This window comes from Drosophila subpulchrella, unplaced genomic scaffold (assembly GCF_014743375.2).
Source record: "Drosophila subpulchrella strain 33 F10 #4 breed RU33 unplaced genomic scaffold, RU_Dsub_v1.1 Primary Assembly Seq33, whole genome shotgun sequence".
Taxonomy (NCBI): Eukaryota; Metazoa; Arthropoda; class Insecta; order Diptera; family Drosophilidae; genus Drosophila; species Drosophila subpulchrella.
The window spans coordinates 1,397,545-1,417,920 of record NW_023665570.1 but is presented as its reverse complement, the minus strand read 5'-3'; the positions used below and the strand labels follow the sequence as shown (position 1 = coordinate 1,417,920).

At 38.2% G+C, this 20,376-nt stretch overlaps 2 protein-coding genes across 3 annotated transcripts in view; both read right to left on the bottom strand.

Moving 5' to 3' along the window:
* Window positions 1-2,928: 2,928 nt before the first annotated feature.
* On the bottom strand, window positions 2,929-4,495 carry LOC119559694 (UDP-glycosyltransferase UGT5-like). Its single transcript, XM_037872752.1, has 4 exons — window positions 4,432-4,495; window positions 4,172-4,296; window positions 3,323-4,110; window positions 2,929-3,264 (listed from the first exon to the last, which is right to left on the bottom strand). Exons 1-4 carry the CDS (start codon window positions 4,493-4,495, stop codon window positions 3,096-3,098), a joined length of 1,146 nt encoding a protein of 381 aa, XP_037728680.1. The 3' UTR covers window positions 2,929-3,095.
* Window positions 4,496-5,275: 780 nt separating this feature from the next.
* LOC119559699 (UDP-glycosyltransferase UGT5-like) overlaps window positions 5,276-20,376 on the bottom strand; it is a 254,909-nt gene continuing 239,808 nt past the window's right edge. Inside the window, exons 4-6 of one of the 2 annotated variants that reach the window (XM_037872760.1) lie at window positions 6,534-6,830; window positions 5,685-6,472; window positions 5,276-5,626 (exon numbers count right to left, since the gene is read on the bottom strand). In XM_037872760.1, coding sequence (XP_037728688.1) covers window positions 5,458-5,626; window positions 5,685-6,472; window positions 6,534-6,830 — 1,254 coding nt within the window. In that variant the 3' untranslated portion in view covers window positions 5,276-5,457. The remainder of the gene's footprint in view (window positions 5,627-5,684; window positions 6,473-6,533; window positions 6,831-20,376) is intronic. The other variant, XM_037872761.1, reaches the window with a different exon arrangement.

Here is a 20,376-nt window from a genome sequence, read left to right as displayed (position 1 = left end):
AAGCCACTTTTGTCCAGCGGTATTACTTTAGTAATCGTTTCGGTGTGCCTCTTCATCACCTATCAACTCCACCGACGTTGCGTTCGTAACCGCCAAAGTAAATTGACAGCTGTACTAAAATCTACGCTAAAGAAGTCCGAGGACGGCCTTCACTTAAAGGAGGGAGGAGTTAGCATGGAACCCAAAGGTGTTGCAAGACCGGATGCAATTCTTCAAATCGGCAGTCTGAAAGAATGAAATCCGATATCCGAGTCGCCGAGTGGTCGGGGAATGCACCGGGCACGAGGCGCTAAGTCAGCGGTCCCACGCTAGGGCCGTTAGCCAAAGCGGCCAAGTAATGCAGCGGGCTATGCAGCGGATGGGAACTACAAGGTCAGCATTCTGCCCATAGCCCCGCCGTCGATTCTGACCGTCGCTGCCGACGTCGGGCCTTCTGCCTGGCTTTCTTATAGAACACTTAAGTTAGTTTTGATGAGTTCTTAACAGACTCGCAAAGAATTCAAACGGATTCCGGTATAAATTCCAACAATAAATTATAGTTATCCAAATGGATTTCTAAATATTAAATAAACAGAATTAAACTATAGTTATCCAAACGGATTCCTAAGTAAAGATTATAATTTAACGGAAAATAGTCTTGTCTTTACTTATATATTCTTAATCGGGATCACTAGCCGAGTCGATCTATCCATGTCCGTCTGTTCGTCTGTCTGTCCGTATGAACGCTGAGATCTCGGATTTGGCGTGCAGATTCCTGAGCTTCCTTCGCAGCGCAAGTTTGTTTTAGCAGGGTGCCACGCCCACTTTAACACCGACAAACCGCCCACAAACTTCAAAAAATCAGAAATATGAACGCGGATGTCTCGGAAACTATCAAAGATAGAGATTTGGGATTTCAGATTTAGATTCCGTAGCCTTGTACGCAGCGCAAGTTTGTTACGCGAACTTGCCACGCCCACAACCGCCCAAGCAGTGGCGCCCACAATTTTCATGCTAGATAAATGCATGAAATGTGTTAGTCTCGTAAATACCTATCGATTGACCCCAAAAAAAGTTTGCCACGCCCACTCTAACGCCCATAACGCCTAAATTTGTCTACCACTCACATAACCATATATTGACATCGCTGGTAGGTGGCGCATTTCAATCTCGCTTCACTGCTTGCTTATCTCCATTTCCGTTTGGTCCCTTTAGCTGAGTAACGGGTATCTGATAGTCGAGGTACTCGACTATAGCGTTCTTTCTTGTTATTTTTTATTTTCCACACCGCATTTGGACGTACACCGCCAAAGATTAAATTTCTTATTCTTTGGGCCGCGGCTAACGGCGTTTATCGAAATTCGCTCGCTAAATCAAGTATTTTTTGTGGTATTTCTTTAGCTCATCTGAGTACCGCGCTAAAAAACAAACCCGACGAAAAGCGTTAGCAGCACGCGGTTTTCGTCGATGTGAGTACTAGGCTTTTACTGCAATCGCATACTTTTTGCTTGCCCAGCGCTTATAGCAAGAAAACTGAGTAACATAACTACTTGCACCAAATTTTGACTTTCCCCAACACTGAAAATTTAAAATAATGTTTAACGGCAGCTGCTCCCGAATACTGAATTTGGGTATATACGTTTAAAAATATTTAAAAATCCGATTTAGCGACGGATTGTCGTGATCAATGGCTCATATTTTTCTTTAATGTTCAGCCTTCAAAAAAAAAAATCATTAAACTAATTTCGGTTTTTATGCCAGCGTTTTTGCATTTCTTCCAACTTATTCAACTTTGACGAAGTGTAGCTTCTAAACTAATAAATGGAACTCAGTGCTGTCTTTAATGACCAAATTCGGTTTATCAGAACTAGAGTTAGAAAATAAAATAGTGAAAAGAAAGTTTTTAATATTTAAAAAAAATGGGTACCATTCAACAAATTTTAAGAGCCCTTTGCCTAATCAGGGAGATGTACCTTACCGGAAAACCAAGGTCACCTTCATGGCGTATTTCGTCGATTTATTCTTGGAAACTGGTGTTATGAATGTCGGTTACCTATCGAGTGAGCCCATATCTCGATTACTTCACTTACTGCGCGCGTGTTCGCTAATATCAAAGTTGTCACGAAAAACTGCAATATTTATTAAGTCATACATCATATGGACCGTTCTTTTAAAAACCAAACGGATTTCGCAATAAATATTTTTTCACATTTTTGATATTCCTGAACCTTTTTTTTACGTATATTATTTGGTAAATAAATAAACACGTGTATCAAGATTTTGACGTAAAAAAAGATTCGAGTAAGAGGGAGTGATTTGTACTGCTTGCTGCATCGTGCGTTCGTAGAAGGAGTCATAGGTCTTGTTAGAAACAATTATTCACTTATAAAAAACGGTTGAATTTTAAAAGTTGATGTTTCAGAGGATTAAATACAAAAAAATTTAAGTCGTCGGATAACTACAACTGGATAAATAGATTTTGAACCGAGGAGCTATTTGAAAAAATTCCAACTAAAAAAATTATTTTTTTCCGTTAAAGTCCTGATACATGTGGTTTAGTTGCCAAACAGCACACGTAAAAAAAGTTTCAGGCAAATCAAAAATGTGAAACAAAAAAGTGTTCGTTTTTTAAAAGAACGGACAAGTAATATACATATTATCGTTTTTTTAAAGTCATGTAAGTTTCAGCTAAATAGAAAAGTTAATTTAATATAAAATAGGCTGTGTTGTGTTCAAATAGTCCCATTCCTACTCGAGTAATACGTCAGTTTCTATTTTTTATTTATTGCTTGCCTAATTGGCTTTCCCTACCATAGGCAGAATAGTGTAAAACATCGGATTAATATGCTTTTAAAGATATTTACTACGTTTAATATTTAATAACTGGTATTCGTTTGTTATTCCAGTTCGTTAGACCTGCATAGAGTATTAAAACTTCGATTTATTTTTTTTACAAATATTATTATAGACATGTATTCACAAAATGATTTATCCAAACAATATTTGGAACAGCAGTAAAGACTTTCTTGCAGACCCTTATTTGGAACTTAACAAATCACAAAAACTTCCCCTTGGACTTAAAACATCAAATGGAAAACCAATATCCAGCGATCTGTTTACAGCTTCTTTGACTTTGTTTTTGCCTTTGAATGCAAGTCAGGTCTCAGCAAAGGAAGGCTCTGTCGCTTTTCAGACCGAAAATCCATACGCTTTATTAATAAAATCAGACTGTAAAGTAAAAATAAGAAAACCGCAAGTACATCGAGTAAATAATACTGCCACCAACTGCGTAAAGAGAAAAATTATGAAAGTGGTTATACTAAAGAAATCTCTACAAACTCACGTCATATTGCGTGAAGGAGACTGAAGATGATAAGCGCCATTGTGACGCAGCACATACTCCGTCCAGTATACAGCAGTGTCCAGAGCTGTTGAGCGCTGATCCAGCAAGAGTTTCTGGCGATGTTGCGCTGCATTCCTGAACCGAGGATCGTGAATCACTTTCATAATAGTCTTGTGAAGCTGATTGGCCGACAGCATCCGAAGATCTAGCTTTTCGGCATAACCATCAACCACAGCCTTAGCTGAGTTAACATCGTGATCGCAGAATACCGGCATTGTCACGACGGGCACTCCATGAAATACCGTCTCGAACATGCTTAGCAGGCCCCCGTGGGTTACAAAGGCACGTAGCATGGGGTGGCCTAAGATGTCCTGTTGCGGTAGCCATCTTGAAAGTTTTACATTTGCAGTAAGTTCCTTTATGTCTTCGGAACTACCTTCATACTTCCACAACACATGGTATGGCAGGCGTGCAAAGGTTTTCACAAGCATGCGACGCAACGCCTCTGGCATATTTGCAGCCTTTACAGAAGAGCCCATAGAAACATAAATGAATCCCGAGACTCCAGAAGCACCTATGAAGTCCTCAAGGTTCCTGGGAAGTTTTCTGGCTGGTTTACAGTGAATACAAGCCACCTCTGCTACATTCGGATTAAAGGCTCTAGGATAAGATAGGACTGCGTGTCCGTTCTGCAAAATGAAGCTCACATTGCGCGACAACTCGTAAGGATGCGGTATGTTGGCCCCAAAATGTTTTCGCAGCACAAGATGTGTTTGACGCATAACATACTATAATTAACATACAAAATTATGTAAGTAAATGTTACGTATAAGCCCAAATGTCACTTACCATATGCATCAGCTCTTGACCAATCTGCATGGCCGTGTTTATTGCCCTTTCGTAGAGACTCATTGTATCCGTAAAATGGTAAATGGTAAATGGGTACCATTCAACAAATTTTAAGAGCCCTTTGCCTAATCAGGGAGATGTACCTTACCGGAAAACTAAGGTCACCTTCATGGCGTATTTCGTCGATTTATTCTTGGAAACTGGTGTTATGAATGTCGGTTACCTATCGAGTGAGCCCATATCTCGATTACTTCACTTACTGCGCGCGTGTTCGCTAATATCAAAGTTGTCACGAAATACTGCAATATTTATTAAGTCATACATCATATGGACCGTTCTTTTAAAAACCAAACGGATTTCGCAATAAATATTTTTTCACATTTTTGATATTCCTGAACCTTTTTTTTACGTATATTATTTGGTAAATAAATAAACACGTGTATCAAGATTTTGACGTAAAAAAAGATTCGAGTAAGAGGGAGTGATTTGTACTGCTTGCTGCATCGTGCGTTCGTAGAAGGAGTCATAGGTCTTGTTAGAAACAATTATTCACTTATAAAAAACGGTTGAATTTTAAAAGTTGATGTTTCAGAGGATTAAATACAAAAAAATTTAAGTCGTCGGATAACTACAACTGGATAAATAGATTTTGAACCGAGGAGCTATTTGAAAAAATTCCAACTAAAAAAATTATTTTTTTCCGTTAAAGTCCTGATACATGTGGTTTAGTTGCCAAACAGCACACGTAAAAAAAGATTCAGGCAAATCAAAAATGTGAAACAAAAAAGTGTTCGTTTTTTAAAAGAACGGACAAGTAATATACATATTATCGTTTTTTTAAAATCATGTAAGTTTCAGCTAAATAGAAAAGTTAATTTAATATAAAATAGGCTGTGTTGTGTTCAAATAGTCCCATTCCTACTCGAGTAATACGTCAGTTTCTATTTTTTATTTATTGCTTGCCTAATTGGCTTTCCCTACCATAGGCAGAATAGTGTAAAACATCGGATTAATGTGCTTTTAAAGATATTTACTACGTTTAATATTTAATAATTGGTATTCGTTTGTTATTCCAGTTCGTTAGACCTGCATAGAGTATTAAAACTTCGATTTATTTTTTTTACAAATATTATTATAGACATGTATTCACAAAATGATTTATCCAAACAATATTTGGAACAGCAGTAAAGACTTTCTTGCAGACCCTTATTTGGAACTTAACAAATCACAAAAACTTCCCCTTGGACTTAAAACATCAAATGGAAAACCAATATCCAGCGATCTGTTTACAGCTTCTTTGACTTTGTTTTTGCCTTTGAATGCAAGTCAGGTCTCAGCAAAGGAAGGCTCTGTCGCTTTTCAGACCGAAAATCCATACGCTTTATTAATAAAATCAGACTGTAAAGTAAAAATAAGAAAACCGCAAGTACATCGAGTAAATAATACTGCCACCAACTGCGTAAAGAGAAAAATTATGAAAGTGGTTATACTAAAGAAATCTCTACAAACTCACGTCATATTGCGTGAAGGAGACTGAAGATGATAAGCGCCATTGTGACGCAGCACATACTCCGTCCAGTATACAGCAGTGTCCAGAGCTGTTGAGCGCTGATCCAGCAAGAGTTTCTGGCGATGTTGCGCTGCATTCCTGAACCGAGGATCGTGAATCACTTTCATAATAGTCCTGTGAAGCTGATTGGCCGACAGCGTCCGAAGATCTAGCTTTTCGGCATAACCATCAACCACAGCCTTAGCTGAGTTAACATCGTGATCGCAGAATACCGGCATTGTCACGACGGGCACTCCATGAAATACCGTCTCGAACATGCTTAGCAAGCCCCCGTGGGTTACAAAGGCACGTAGCATGGGGTGGCCTAAGATGTCCTGTTGCGGTAGCCATCTTGAAAGTTTTACATTTGCAGTAAGTTCCTTTATGTCTTCGGAACTACCTTCATACTTCCACAACACATGGTATGGCAGGCGTGCAAAGGTTTTCACAAGCATGCGACGCAACGCCTCTGGCATATTTGCAGCCTTTACAGAAGAGCCCATAGAAACATAAATGAATCCCGAGACTCCAGAAGCACCTATGAAGTCCTCAAGGTTCCTGGGAAGTTTTCTGGCTGGTTTACAGTGAATACAAGCCACCTCTGCTACATTCGGATTAAAGGCTCTAGGATAAGATAGGACTGCGTGTCCGTTCTGCAAAATGAAGCTCACATTGCGCGACAACTCGTAAGGATGCGGTATGTTGGCCCCAAAATGTTTTCGCAGCACAAGATGTGTTTGACGCATAACATACTATAATTAACATACAAAATTATGTAAGTAAATGTTACGTATAAGCCCAAATGTCACTTACCATATGCATCAGCTCTTGACCAATCTGCATGGCCGTGTTTATTGCCCTTTCGTAGAGACTCATTGTATCCGTAAATCGAGAATAAAAGTTCGGGGTTATAGCGTAGCTAACGGGGTTTCCTGCAGTTGAGATACTGCCTGTGTAGAAGCCCACCGTGTTTATGTACATAAATGGGATCTTGTACTGGTGCATTAATCCCAGAAAGCACTCTGGGAATGCTCCGTCTAATATGGCCAAATTAAAGCTTCGGCTTGCCAGCTCCTTGGTCTCTTCATCGCCGAGCATCGCGTCGCACGACTGTTTAAAGGAGACAAACGGTTTTCAGATATAAGGTCCAATTTAATTTAATTTATGCATCGGTAAAGGTAAAATATATCAAATAATTAACGTGCAAAGGGATTATACTCAAATTTCATTTTTTTGCACCGCCCAAGAGTAAATAATTAAAAACTTACCTTGGCAGAAAAATTGAATCAACTCGTAAATATTTTCGAACAATTATTTATCGAAACTTTTGATGTGATTATTGCGACAAGAGAATATCGATGAACTTAAACCTTTGTGTAGCGATGAAGCACCGCTTAAAACTGGTTTAATACATTTAATCGTGGACGACGCTCGCTCGAAGACGCGCGTGAACTGATAATGCAAGATTGTCATGTGACATACCGTGAATTAGAGGCATCCTTAACCATTTCTTCTACCAGCACACACTCGATATTGCATGAACACTTGGCCATAAACAAGGTTTGTTCCCGTTAGATCCCGCTTGATCATGGATCTATGCATATGAGGCCGAAACAAAACAGCAATCGACCGTGTGGGTCCTCGAAGATGAGCCAAATTCAACGAAAGTTGTTTGTAGAAAAAGCATTTCGAAGCAAATGGTCGCCGTACAGTCCTGAATTTGCAAACAAGGACATCAATAGAAAAATGCGTGGTAACCGATTTTCATCGCCAGAAGATGCTGTTGAAGCGTTCAAAAACCATGTTTTGGAGGTGTAACCATATGAGTGGAAAAGATGCTATGACAATTGGGTAAGCGCATGTATAAATCTTGCTGGAGATCACATTGAAAAACAACAAAACGATTTTTGATGATAAATATACACATTTTTATTATTCTCTAGCTCTGGGTCTAGCTTAACAACCAAAAACTACATCTTGAAACATTAATAACAGCTTCGAGATTGGTAAACCCAACAAAAGGCTCATTTGAAGAGTAAGGCCTAGTATTCAACCTAACAAAATGTCGTCCAAAAACCAAAAAGTTCATATAAAAAAAACGTTCCAAATTTTTGTGACGTTTTTCATATACAATTTTTGGTTTTGGACGACTTTTTGTTAGGTTGAATATTAGGCCTAAGCCGTTAAGGTGATAATGTCCAATATAATAAGATCTAACCTATATAAAGTCCAAAATTTAACCACTTTCAAAGAAATTATACAGAAATTGCAAAACACTATAGTCGGTAAAACATCCGACGTAATAAAGGCAAAAGCCATAAAGGGAAAAATGACGAAATTTTACTTTAGATATCGATAACCTATAATGAATGAAGTCGTCAAAAAACATACAATGTAGTACTGAAATGACAGACAATGCAAACTCAGAAAATTTACATCCGAGGAATTTATCATGGCATCAGTTCAACGGTCATTACCAGATCATATTACCCAAGGATGATGCGCCACATGTGCATCTCGGCTAACCTCTTTTCGAAATGGAAAGCAATGCCATTTCAAATTTGAAAGACAAATTGCATTTTTTTCTTAGGATAGGAAGAATTTTTTACTTTAACTGTTTCGATTGAAAAAAGAAGAATCTTCCCGGAGTTCCATCTATTCCAATTTTTAAAGAATTTTAAAAAATGTGGGACCTGACTTTGTTTTTGCCTTTGAATGCAAGTCAGGTCTCAGCAAAGGAAGGCTCTGTAGCTTTTCAGACCGAAAATCCATACGCTTTACTAATAAAATCAGACTGTAAAGTAAAAATAAAAAAACCGCAAGTACATCGAGTAAATAATACTGCCGCCAACTGCGTAAAGAGAAAAATTATGAAAGTGGTTATACTAAAGAAATCTCTACAAACTCACGTCATACTGCGTGAAGGAGACTGAAGATGATAAGCGCCATTGTGACGCAGCACATACTCCGTCCAGTATACAGCAGTGTCCAGAGCTGTTGAGCGCTGATCCAGCAAGAGTTTCTGGCGATGTTGCGCTGCATTCCTGAACCGAGGATCGTGAATCACTTTCATAGTAGTCTTGTGAAGCTGATTGGCCGACGGCTTCCGAAGATCTAGCTTTTCGGCATAACCATCATTTGATGATAAATATAAGCATTTTCATTATTAGACCCAGAGCTTAACAACCAAAAACAACATCTTGAAACATTAATAACAGCTTCGAGATTGGTAAACCCAACAACAAGCTCATTTGAAGAGTAAGCCGTTAAGGTGATAATGTCCAAAATAATAAGATCTACCTTATATAAAGTCCAAAATTTAACCACTTTCAATGAAATTATACAGAAATTGCAAAACACTATAGTCGGTAAAACATCCGACCTAATAAAGGCAAAAGCCATAAAGGGAAATATGACGAAATTGTACTTTAGATATCGATAGCCTATAATGAATGAAGCCGTCAAAAAACATACAATGTAGTAATGAAATGACAGACAATGCAAACTCAGAAAATTTACATCCGAGGAATTTATCATGGCATCAGTTCAACGGTCATTACCAGATCATATTACCCAAGGATGATGCGGCACATGTGCATCTCGGCTAACCTCTTTTCGAAATGGAAAGAAATGCCATTTCAAATTTGAAAGAGAAATTGAATTTTTTTCTTAGGGCAGGAAGAATTTTTTACTTTAACTGTTTCGATTGAAAGAAGAAGAATCTTCCCGGAGTTCCATCTATTCCAATTTTTAAAGAATTTTAAAAAATGTGGGACCTAGACTATTGTTATGTATGGGCGTTGCACCCTGCAGAAACCAACTTGCGCAGAATCTGCATGCCAAGACAACAGTCTACACCCAGAAAAATTGAGATCGGAAAAAATCGAGATCGATTCTTCTCGGTTTTAGTATTGCGTCTTCTCACCTTTTTCTTCTCGGTTTCATAACGGAAGAGATGTCGATTTTAGTATTCCGACATAAAATCAATCTCGGTTATGCGGCTGTTGACGAGGGACGTGAGGGAAAGACGTAAAAAAATGAGAGTGAGAAGAAATAGACCGAACTCCGCTCTTGAAGTTACTGAAGCGCTTGTCTAAGATAATAGATAGTTTAGCAGCTCCATCTGTGGGTCGGATTAAGCCCAGCGGTGGCGCCACCTGTGTCAGGCCTAGAAAGGGGTTATAGGTAGCTATTGGTTCTAGGAGAGTAACAGCGGCAAATGTCAAGCGGCCCTAGAAATTCACCTTGCCCCACGACCGAGCTTACCGGTGGGTCGGCAGCGGCGGATGCTGTCTTTTCTTTTTCGGCAGTGGCAGAGTACAGACGCAGTCAACCTCAAGTCAGTTCGCGAGTGACCTAAAGGGAAAATTTTCCATCTGTTTAATTTTGCGGTTGGATCGTGCCTAGACTGGTGAGTCTTTGATAGAAAAGGGAATGTTTAGGCAATTGAGTTTAGCCGGAAAATTATTGTAGGCGGTCGGCCTTAGGCGATTCGAAAAGTCCCCGAGAAGGAGCTGGGGAAGAAAGAAAAAGCGGATGTGGATTTTGGTGCCAAACGCAAGCTGGAAAATCGGCGGCCAAACTGAAAAGTCAGCGGCCAAGCTGAAAAGTCGGCAACAGCAGCGTTGGAAAACAAGCATTAATTTTATATATGAAATTTCAACCTAACCTGACCAAATTTTAACCAGCTGCTGAGACCCCATAATCCGCGGCGGTACAGGCCATGCATTTACGGGAAAAAAGGAGAGGAGAGTCCCAGTTCAGATACCCGTAGCTTTAAGATTTACAAAAATCTCGACCTACGACAGCAAAACTTAAATTGAGCCGTAAGAACAGCCGCTATCGGTTTTGAGGGTAAAGAGAGGCGGGGCTACGCATAAGCGGGAGCTTTCAGTCTTCCGTACGGATCGAACCACGCCAATCGCCTTCGTTGCGCTCCGCCGCGGAAAGGAGAATTTTGCTAAAAAAATAAATTTACGCGAAAGTAAACGCTTTTCGCACCAGCCGCACGCGTCGTGGAAGGCCTAAAGTCACTTCCCGCAAGTTAGTGTGTCGGTTTGAGTGTCTCCTTTTCCCCTCTTCTTTTTTTTTGCATTTTTCCCCCTTCACAGCTCTCATCATCCCGAGGAAAGCGCTTTCGTCGACGGATTTAAAACAGTGGTGAGTCAAAATTTTCATCTATTTATTACAAAAAAAAAGGGAGTAGGAAATAAATGGAATAAATCGAAGGGTGAGATATAAGAAGGAAAGATCAGAAGGGACGGCCGAGAGAGCAAGAAATAGAAAAATTTACGATAACGTCTGAGCGAACCGGGAGAGCATGAGCTAAAAAGCTCGATCGCGTGGATTTCAAGCTCTTTGTTCGCTTCGAGTTTAGTTTTATTTGGCAGTCGACGAAATGGTCTGACAAATTTTCCTTAAAATTTGAATTTGAAATGCCCAAAAAAAAATCCTAATATTTGCAAGCACGGCAAAAAAATCGTTCCTTTACTAATATAGGCAAAATCCACCAAGGGGTTTTGCGAAAGCTCTCACTAGTTTTTTTTTGTCCAAATATCTTTAATCTTGAAATTTTAAATGTAATGTAATTCGTCTATTCGTATCGAATTTTATATCGTTTACTGTATGATAAGTTATGTTTGTATTTTACAATAACTAAAATGTTTATAATGTGCTAAAAGTTATTTGTGTTGGCCGCGGCTGGCGTTGACTTGCAATGTAGAATAGCACTTGAGAAAAAAAAAGGGTCGCTCAGGCTGTTAAGCGCTGAGGGTGAGAGCGACCATTGGTAGGGTGGGCGTGACCAGGACCTCCGGAACATCGAAGGAGGCGAGAACGGCGGATCAGTCGGAATGGGAATAGATAGGAAAGGTCCAGCATTATGATATGTGTGGTATTCTCTATACCGGTCAGTTTGGTGAGGCACGCGAGTATCCCAGTTTTATTATGAATAGGCATTCTGAAATGTTGGCAAGACCATCACACCCATAGCCGAAGAGCCACAGCCGGAGAACATCTTATCGCGTGCGCTGGCATCTCGAGGTGACATCTGGCCTAAAGATTTTATAAGTGTAGCGGTTCGTTACATTACCGAAAAGTTATATAAATAAGCGGCGCCTATGTCGCTGCAAATTCACTTCTTTGAATATGATAAAACTGTGCGGTGTGTTTAATGAGTAACAACAAACACGACCAAAAATTGGAGGACCTGCTCCAGGAATTCAACCTCATAAAAGCCCTTTCATACTTACAGCGTAATTAAAATTATTTTTCTACAATTTGTGTTAGTTTGTCTTTGATTTTAATTCGAGCACGTTTTTCCTAAGAAAACGATATCGGTAATGTGTTGTAATAACTGTTTTTCATACATACATATATACACAAACATAAACGTACGTAACGTAAACTAATAATTACTATCTTATAAGCTAATGTCTGAAATAATTAAGTAAATTGAATGATATTAACAAACACAGATTTCTATGAACATATGTTATGTTGTATGCTAGCATTCCTATCCACGCAGCGGAGTTTTTTTTTCCACTTGTAACTGCGCAGTTTGCATGCAAGTTAGACGACACATTATTTAGGGGCTCTTACCCAATTCATAAACAACTTTGAGCCGAGAGCTAATTTCCAAATAACTCTGACAGACCCGAGATAAGTCCGTGGTCAGCTATTTCTGTCAACCATTCCTCCGAATCATTCCCACCCAGATCAATTTCACGCAGCCCAAATCAAACGGATGCTGTAAACATCCAAACCGATATTGTAAACATCGGAGTCCCAAGCGAGCCCTGAGTCCGCTAACGTAAACAAAAGATCCCCAAAGCGAGCCCCGAGTCCGCTAACGTAAACAAAAAGATCCCCAAAGCGGTCCCTAAACTCCGCTAATGTAAACACCAATTTCCGGCCAAGATTGGACTTCAAATTTAATTGGCAAATTGCATCATCCTATTTTCCGACTCTCTTGAGTCATTCTCTATTTATCAATTTTTTGGGATAAAATCTCTTAAGCCGAGGTTTGATTATTGATCGTTGAAGTAGAGAGCAGGCAGTCCGTCATGAGATCCGAATCGAGCAGTATAACAAATCGAGAAAAAGTAAATAATAATGTTATTAAAATAATTTTAATAGTGAATAAGTGATTAAAAAACAGAAATACATTTATTTTAATTAATTCACAAGTGAGAGACTTAATTGGCCGCCAACGTGGGGCAGTGTGATTAAAAATTCTAAAACCAAAGCTTTAAAATAAACACAAAAAAGTCTTAAAGTAAAAAAATAACTTAGCGCGGCCAAAAACCCGATACAACCGACGAATAAATAAAGCCTGTGTTGATAAAAATAAGGTGGAAATTAATAAATGCAATTATCCCCTTAAACTCTATACAACCGGCAAAAAATAAAATGTTTGTGTTGATCAAAAAAACTAAGGTGAAAAATAATTAACGAAATAATCCCCTTAAAATCTCAAATTACAAAATATTGATCGTAACATAAATTCACTGCTCGGACAATATAAAAATCAAAAAGTGACAAAAAATTTCATCGTAATAAATAACTATTGCGAAAAACAATTTAATTAAGCAAATGTTTAAAAAAAAAAATTTTAAAAATCTTCAAAATCATCAACAAAAAGACATTCTAAGAAAACAGGCTGAAGGGCAATCCCTCGCCAAATATAAACATCGGAAAAGAAGGAAGACCCCAATTTAAAAACCGATAAAAGAAGGAAGACCCCAAGATAAAGTCTAAAAACAAAAAAAGGAAGAACGACCCCAATCAGGATCATCATTCAAGATGAGGACGACCCCAACAGGCTAAAAAACAACGAGAAGAAAAAAATAAGGAGGACGATTCGTGAGCGATACTATCTTTTTTTATTATTATTATCATATATTTTATATTAATATTATTATATAAAAAATTTGTAAGAAAGGAAATATAAATATACAAAGTGGAAGAGTTAATTTCTAATTTCGAAAAACTTCGCAAAATGTCAGAACCTTCAACCAGCCAGACTGGAGCAAATAAAAGACTCCACATGAATCCGCCTCAAGAACATACAAACCATCAGGCAATAACAAACAGTACAATGTTAAATGTAGGAAATGTAATTAAACAAATTGTAAATTTTGAATTAAATCCATTAAAGGAGGAGATTGTAAACTTAAGATCGCAGCTTTCTCACAAAATTAAAACGGTTGAGGATTACCAGATAGAGATTGTAGATCCAAATATCATCAAATCTGTTAGGGAATGTAAAGGTTAAGAGGATAAATATGTAAGCTGGAGGGAATCTGCTGAAGTAGCCCTGGGGCAATATGCCAGAGGGAGTGAAAGATTTTATTCTTCCTTGTCTATATTAAGAAACAAAATAACAGGAATGGCAAACGATGCCTTAACCCATAACGGTACGGTATTAAATTTCGATGCCATAATGGCCAGACTTGACTTTGTCTTTAGCGACAAACGACCAATTTACATTATTGAAAAGGAATTAAGTGTATTGAGTCAGGGAAAATTATCCATAATGGATTATTATGGTACAGTTAATAGAAAATTAACTCTACTAATTAATAAAACTATTTTGACCTACGGTAGAAACAAACCGATAACAGCGGAAATGAATGAGAAACATAGGAAGACAGCTCTTAGAGTTTTCATTACCGGCCTCAACGGCCAAATTTCAGATACTATTTTCTCAATGAATCCACCTGACCTACCAAATGCAATGGTCATAGTTCAGGAATTGGAAAGCAACAACATGAGGGCTCATTTCGCAAATAGTTTCTCAACTACTCAGAGAAAACATTGCAAGCCAAACTCTAGTGGAAATGGACAAACACATTTCAACCACAAGACAAGACAACAAAACAAGGAAGAACGCTATAGTCGAGTACCTCGACTATCAGATACCCGTTACTCAGCTAAAGGGACCAAAGGAAAATGGAGATATGCAAGCAGCAAATGCGCCACCTACCGGCGGTAGACAGATTTAAGCGTTGTGGGCATTAGAGTGGGCGTGGCAAAGTTTTTTTTAAATCAATCGATAGGTATTGACGAGACCAATACATTTAAGTTAAAATTTTTTATCTAGCACGAAAATTGTGGGCGCCACAGGCTTGGGCGGTTTGTGGGCGTTAGAGTGGGCGTGGCAAACTTTTTTTTAAATCAATCGATAGGTATTGACGAGACCAATACATTTCAGTTTAAATTTTTTATCTACCATGAAAATTGTGGGCGCCACAGACTTGGGCGGTTTGTGGGCGTTGGAGTGGGCGTGGCATATTCGCGTAACAAACTTGCGCTGCGCTCAAGCCTACGGAATCTAAATCTGAAAACTCGTTTCTCTATCTTTGATATTTTCCGAGATATCCGCGTTCATATTTACGATTTTTTGAAGTTTGTGGGCGGTTTGTGGGCGTTAAAGTGGGCGTGGCAAATTTTTTTTTAGGTCAGTCGGTAGGTATTGATGAGAACAATACATTTCAGTTAAAATTTTTGTTCTAGCATCAAAACTGTAGGAGCCACAGTTTTGGGCGGTTTGTGGGCGTTAGAGTGGGCGTGGCACTCTTTTGAAACAAACTTGCGCTGCGCAGGAATCTCAGGAATCTGCATGCCTAATCCCAGTATTGTAGCTCTTATAGTTTCCAAGATCTCAGCGTTCATACGGACAGACGGACAGACGGACAGACGGACAGACGGACAGACGGACATGGCTAGATCGACTCGGCTAGTGATCCTGATCAAGAATATATATACTTTATGGGGTCGGAAACGCTTCCTTCTGCCTGTTACATACTTTCCGACGAATCTAGTATACCCTTTTACTCTACGAGTAACGGGTATAACTATAGTTACAGTAACCAGCGAAACAATAGTAATTTAAGGTTTAATCATGACAACAACCTGAATAAAAATACTTATGGTTATTATAATCAGAATAAAAATAATTCTTGTAACCAGGGTAGATTTAATAATAACCAACAAAATCAGTGGAACACCTATAGGCAGCCACAAAATAAGCCGGAACCAATGGAGGTAGACGAGTCTATCCAGGTTCAGAATAGGGCTAAAATCGGCTATAATCAAAGCTATAATAAATATCAAAATAATAATTATAGCCAGAACAAGTGGGATCAAACTAAAAAGTTTGATACCCAGAACACTCAGCAAGGCCAAGCCCAAAATAAAAGGGTACCAACTGGAACTGTTAACCAACCGGCTAACAAGACGATGTGACTAAATAACATTGAGGAGAACCATTTTTTAGACAAAAGTCAGGAGTAGGCTTACCCTACTTAATTAGAAATGACCCGAAAATAAATAAAAAATTAAAAATATTAATTGACACTGGGGCAACCTCGTGTTATAGAAGAACAGGAATTTATAAAAATGAGAACGAGCTTCCAATATACAAAAGAGTATCCACAGTGAATGGATAATTAAATATTATCATATGATAACAATTTTTGATACGCGATATACTTTTTATGAAATAGATGGGCTAGACTCAGATTTAATGGTCGGCTATAACCTATTAAAAAATAAGGAAGAACGCTATAGTCGAGTACCTCGACTATCAGATACCCGTTACTCAGCTAAAGGGACCAAAGGGAAATGGAGATATGCAAGCAGCAAAGCGAGATTTAAATGCGCCACCTACCGGCGGAAGACAGATTTAAGCATTGTGGGCGTTAGGGTAGGCGTGGCAAATTTTTTTTTGGATTAATCGATAGGTATTGACGAGACATATACATTTCAGTTAAATTTTTTTATCTAGCATAAAAATTGTGGGCGCCACAGGCTTGGGCGGTTTGTGGGCGGTAGAGTGGGCGTGGCATATTCGCATAACAAACATGCGCTGCGTACAAGGCTACGGAATCTAAATCTTAAATCCCAATACTCTATCTTTGATAGTTTCCGAGATATCCGCGTTCATATTTACGATTTTTTGAAGTTTGTGGGCGGTTTGTGGGCGTTAAAGTGGGCGTGGCAAACTTTTTTTTGGGTCAATCGATAGGTATTGATAAGAACAATTCATTTCAGTTTAAATTTTTACTCTAGCAACAAAACTGTAGAAGCCACAGTTTTGGGCGGTTTCTGGGCGTTAGAGTGGGCGTGGCACTCTAATGAAACAAACTTGCGCTGCGTAGGAAGCTCAGGAATCTGCTCGCCAAATCTCAATAGCCTAGCTTTCATAGTTTCCAAGATCTCAGCGTTCATCCGGACAGACAGACGGACAGACGGACAGACGGACAGACGGACATGGCTAGATCGACTCGGCTAGTGATCCTGATCAAGAATATATATACTTTATGGGGTCGGAAACGCTTCCTTCTGCCTGTTACATACTTTCCGACGAATCTAGTATACCCTTTTACTCTACGAGTAACGGGTATAAATAGGAGCTGTAATTGATACAGCTAAGGGAGTTATTAAATATAATGGAATAGAAGAAAAATTAAATTATGATAACGGAAACATTTTAAACCAACATTCTTTAACAGAAGAAAACACCGTTCTTCCATTAAAAGAATTCATATTAAAAAAATACTTTGATGAAAAGGCTCAAATCAGATCCGAATCTGAAATCAAAGCGAATTTAGTTTGGGATATACAAATCCTGAAAACGCCGTCGTTGAAAAATCCGACAAAAATAAAAGTTTGGAATTCAAAAATTCCGAACACGCCGTCGTTGAAATATCCGACAGAAATAAAAGTTTGGGAATTAAAATTCCTGAACGCGCCGTCGTTGAGAAATCCGACAAAAATAAACGTTTGGAATTTAAAAATTCTGAACACGCCGTCGTTGAACTATCCGACAATCAAAAAATAAACAACATAAAAATATCGTCTGCAGATCAAAGAAAAGATCTGGAGAATGAAATATTAATTATTATCAATGAAGAGCATTCTAAAATAAATATGCAGATTCCTTTTAGGACAGATATCCGCGGTGAAATAAACACCGTAAATGATAGGGCCATTTACAGCAAAAAATACCCTTATGCTCTATCAGCTTCAGATTTTGTAAATTCTGAAAAAAGTTGAATGCTAAAAGAAGAAATTATAAGGCCAAGTAGACGTCCTTATAATTCACCTGTACTAGTGGTACCAAAAAAGGGTTTTAATAAAGACGGAACTCCAAAACTCAGACTCGTAATTGATTATAAAAAACTTAATGAAAATACTATTCCTGATAGATATCCACTGCAGGACCCTTTAGTGATTCTGTCAAATATTGGAAATGCCAAATACTTTTCAACAATTGACTTGGAATCTGGATTTCATCAGATTCTCATGAATGAACCAGATATTCTGAAAACCTCATTTTCAATAAACAATGGAAAATACGAATTCCTAAGAATGCCTTTCGGTTTGACCAACGCTCCAAGAATATTCCAACGAGCGATGGATGATATTTTAAGAGAACAAGTGGGTAAAACATGTCACGTTTATATGGATGACATAATTATATTTTCAAAAACAATTGAACAAAATTACAAAGATTTAATTCTCATTATTAAAATTTTGCTGAACGCAAACATGAAAATTTCAATTGAAAAATCAAAGTTCTTTAAACTAGAAACCAATTTTCTCGGTTACGTTGTTTCTCACAATGTGATCAAACCCGATCCCGAAAAAATTTCTACATTTGTAAAATATCCGATACCTAAAAATATTCGAGAGCTTAGACGCTTCCTAGGCCTTACAGGATATTACAGAAAAAATTACGCAAAGATAGCTAAGCCTTTAACAAAATATTTAGAAGGCCAAAACGGCAAAGTATCAAAAAAGGCATCACGTAAAACTTTAATACAGTTTGATGATTCAGCTGTAAGAGCTTTTAACGAGCTCAAAGAAAATTTAATTGCACAAGTAGAACTAGTACAACCGGACTATAATAAAAAATGTACTCTAACAACTGACGCATCTGACTTAGCAATTGGTGCTGTTCTTTCTCAGGAAGAAAACCAATTACATTTATTTCAAAAACTCTGACCAAAACCGAACAATCATACGCAATAAATAAAAACGAACTTTTAGCCATTGTATGGGCTTTTAAAAATCTTCGAAATTACTTATATGGGGTTAACAACATCGAGATCTATACCGATCACCAACCTGTTTCATTTTCCATTTCTCAAAAAAATCCAAATATCGAGATGAAAAGATGGTATTCCTTTATTAAAAGCTATTCACCCAAAATTGTTTACAAGCCAGGAGCAACAAATGTTGTTGCGGACGCTTTATCAAGGATTCAAATTAATAACTTAACGGAAAGTAATGAATATGTCTCAGATCAAAATACTCAGCATTCAGCAGAGAGTAGTTTTGAGAATGTTATACAAGAAACCCGAAAACCCTTAAGGGGTTATATACCTTTTTTATTTTCAAAAAATCTAAAATTTTTTTTATTGCTTTATCTTAAAGAACAACTCCTTGAGAACATTTTCCCAGAAATCGATTTAGCGTCGCTTGTGAACAGATGTGTTTACTTTTGTGCTCTGAGTTTTTGTTTTATTCAGTGATTTTTTGCGAGTGTCTTGTGTTTGTTTTTTAACAAAGCTTTGCCTAATAGTTGTGTTAGTGTTTTTGACTAGATCCCCCAGTAAACGGGTATGTGGTTATAGTTATTTTAACATTTCTATTAGATTTGTTTAATCTCCTAGCTTTGTTAGTGTAATTTTACACTCACTAATCTTGCTAAAATCTTTTATTCCCACTCTCTCTCCCGCTCTATATTACAACTGTAATTTAAACTCTCTCGCAAACTGCCGAATCTCTGGTAGACTTTTGGTGTGCTATTCTCTTACTCTCTCTCTCTTGCTTACTTTACAATGTAACTGTTCGAGCGTAGAGTTGTCAGTGTCCCACAAGCAACGCTCAGTCGATAGAAGATTTATTCTCTCGTGCCTTCTTACATTTAAATTAATACGCGATCTCGCGCTCTTATTTTTTTCGTGCTTTGTGCCTTTTTGGTTTTTTAATTTGATCCCAGTGCCAAATTTACTTGAGGTATTTTTCATATTTTATTTTGTTTTATTTCATCTCCTTTAAATGGCTCTTGTCTGCTGTAAGAAAAATTGTACTCTTTCATCTTCAACTAAAGACCCATTTATTTTTTGCTGGCTCTGCGAATCGATGATGCACGTTAAATGCGCAGGATTTACTGGCAGAGTCAAAGACTTCATTGATCTTAATTCTGGTCTCATGTGGTCATGTGGACCCTGCACGGAAATGGTAGTTGAGATGAGCGGCTTTATGAAGCAGACTCGAGACAGCCTTTTGAATCTCTCAGGTTCTTTTTTTAACAGCTCAATGAGGGGTTCAATTCCGTTTGTGCCCAATTTAATAATAAACAAGGAAGAACGCTATAGTCGAGTACCTCGACTATCAGATACCCGTTACTCAGCTAAAGGGACCAAAGGAAAATGGAGATATGCAAGCAGCAAATGCGCCACCTACCGGCGGTAGACAGATTTAAGCGCTGTGGGCGTTAGAGTGGGCGTGGCAAAGTTTTTTTTTAATCAATCGATAGGTATTGACGAGACCAATACATTTCAGTTAAAATTTTTTATCTAGCACGAAAATTGTGGGCGCCACAGGCTTGGGCGGTTTGTGGGCGTTAGAGTGGGCGTGGCAT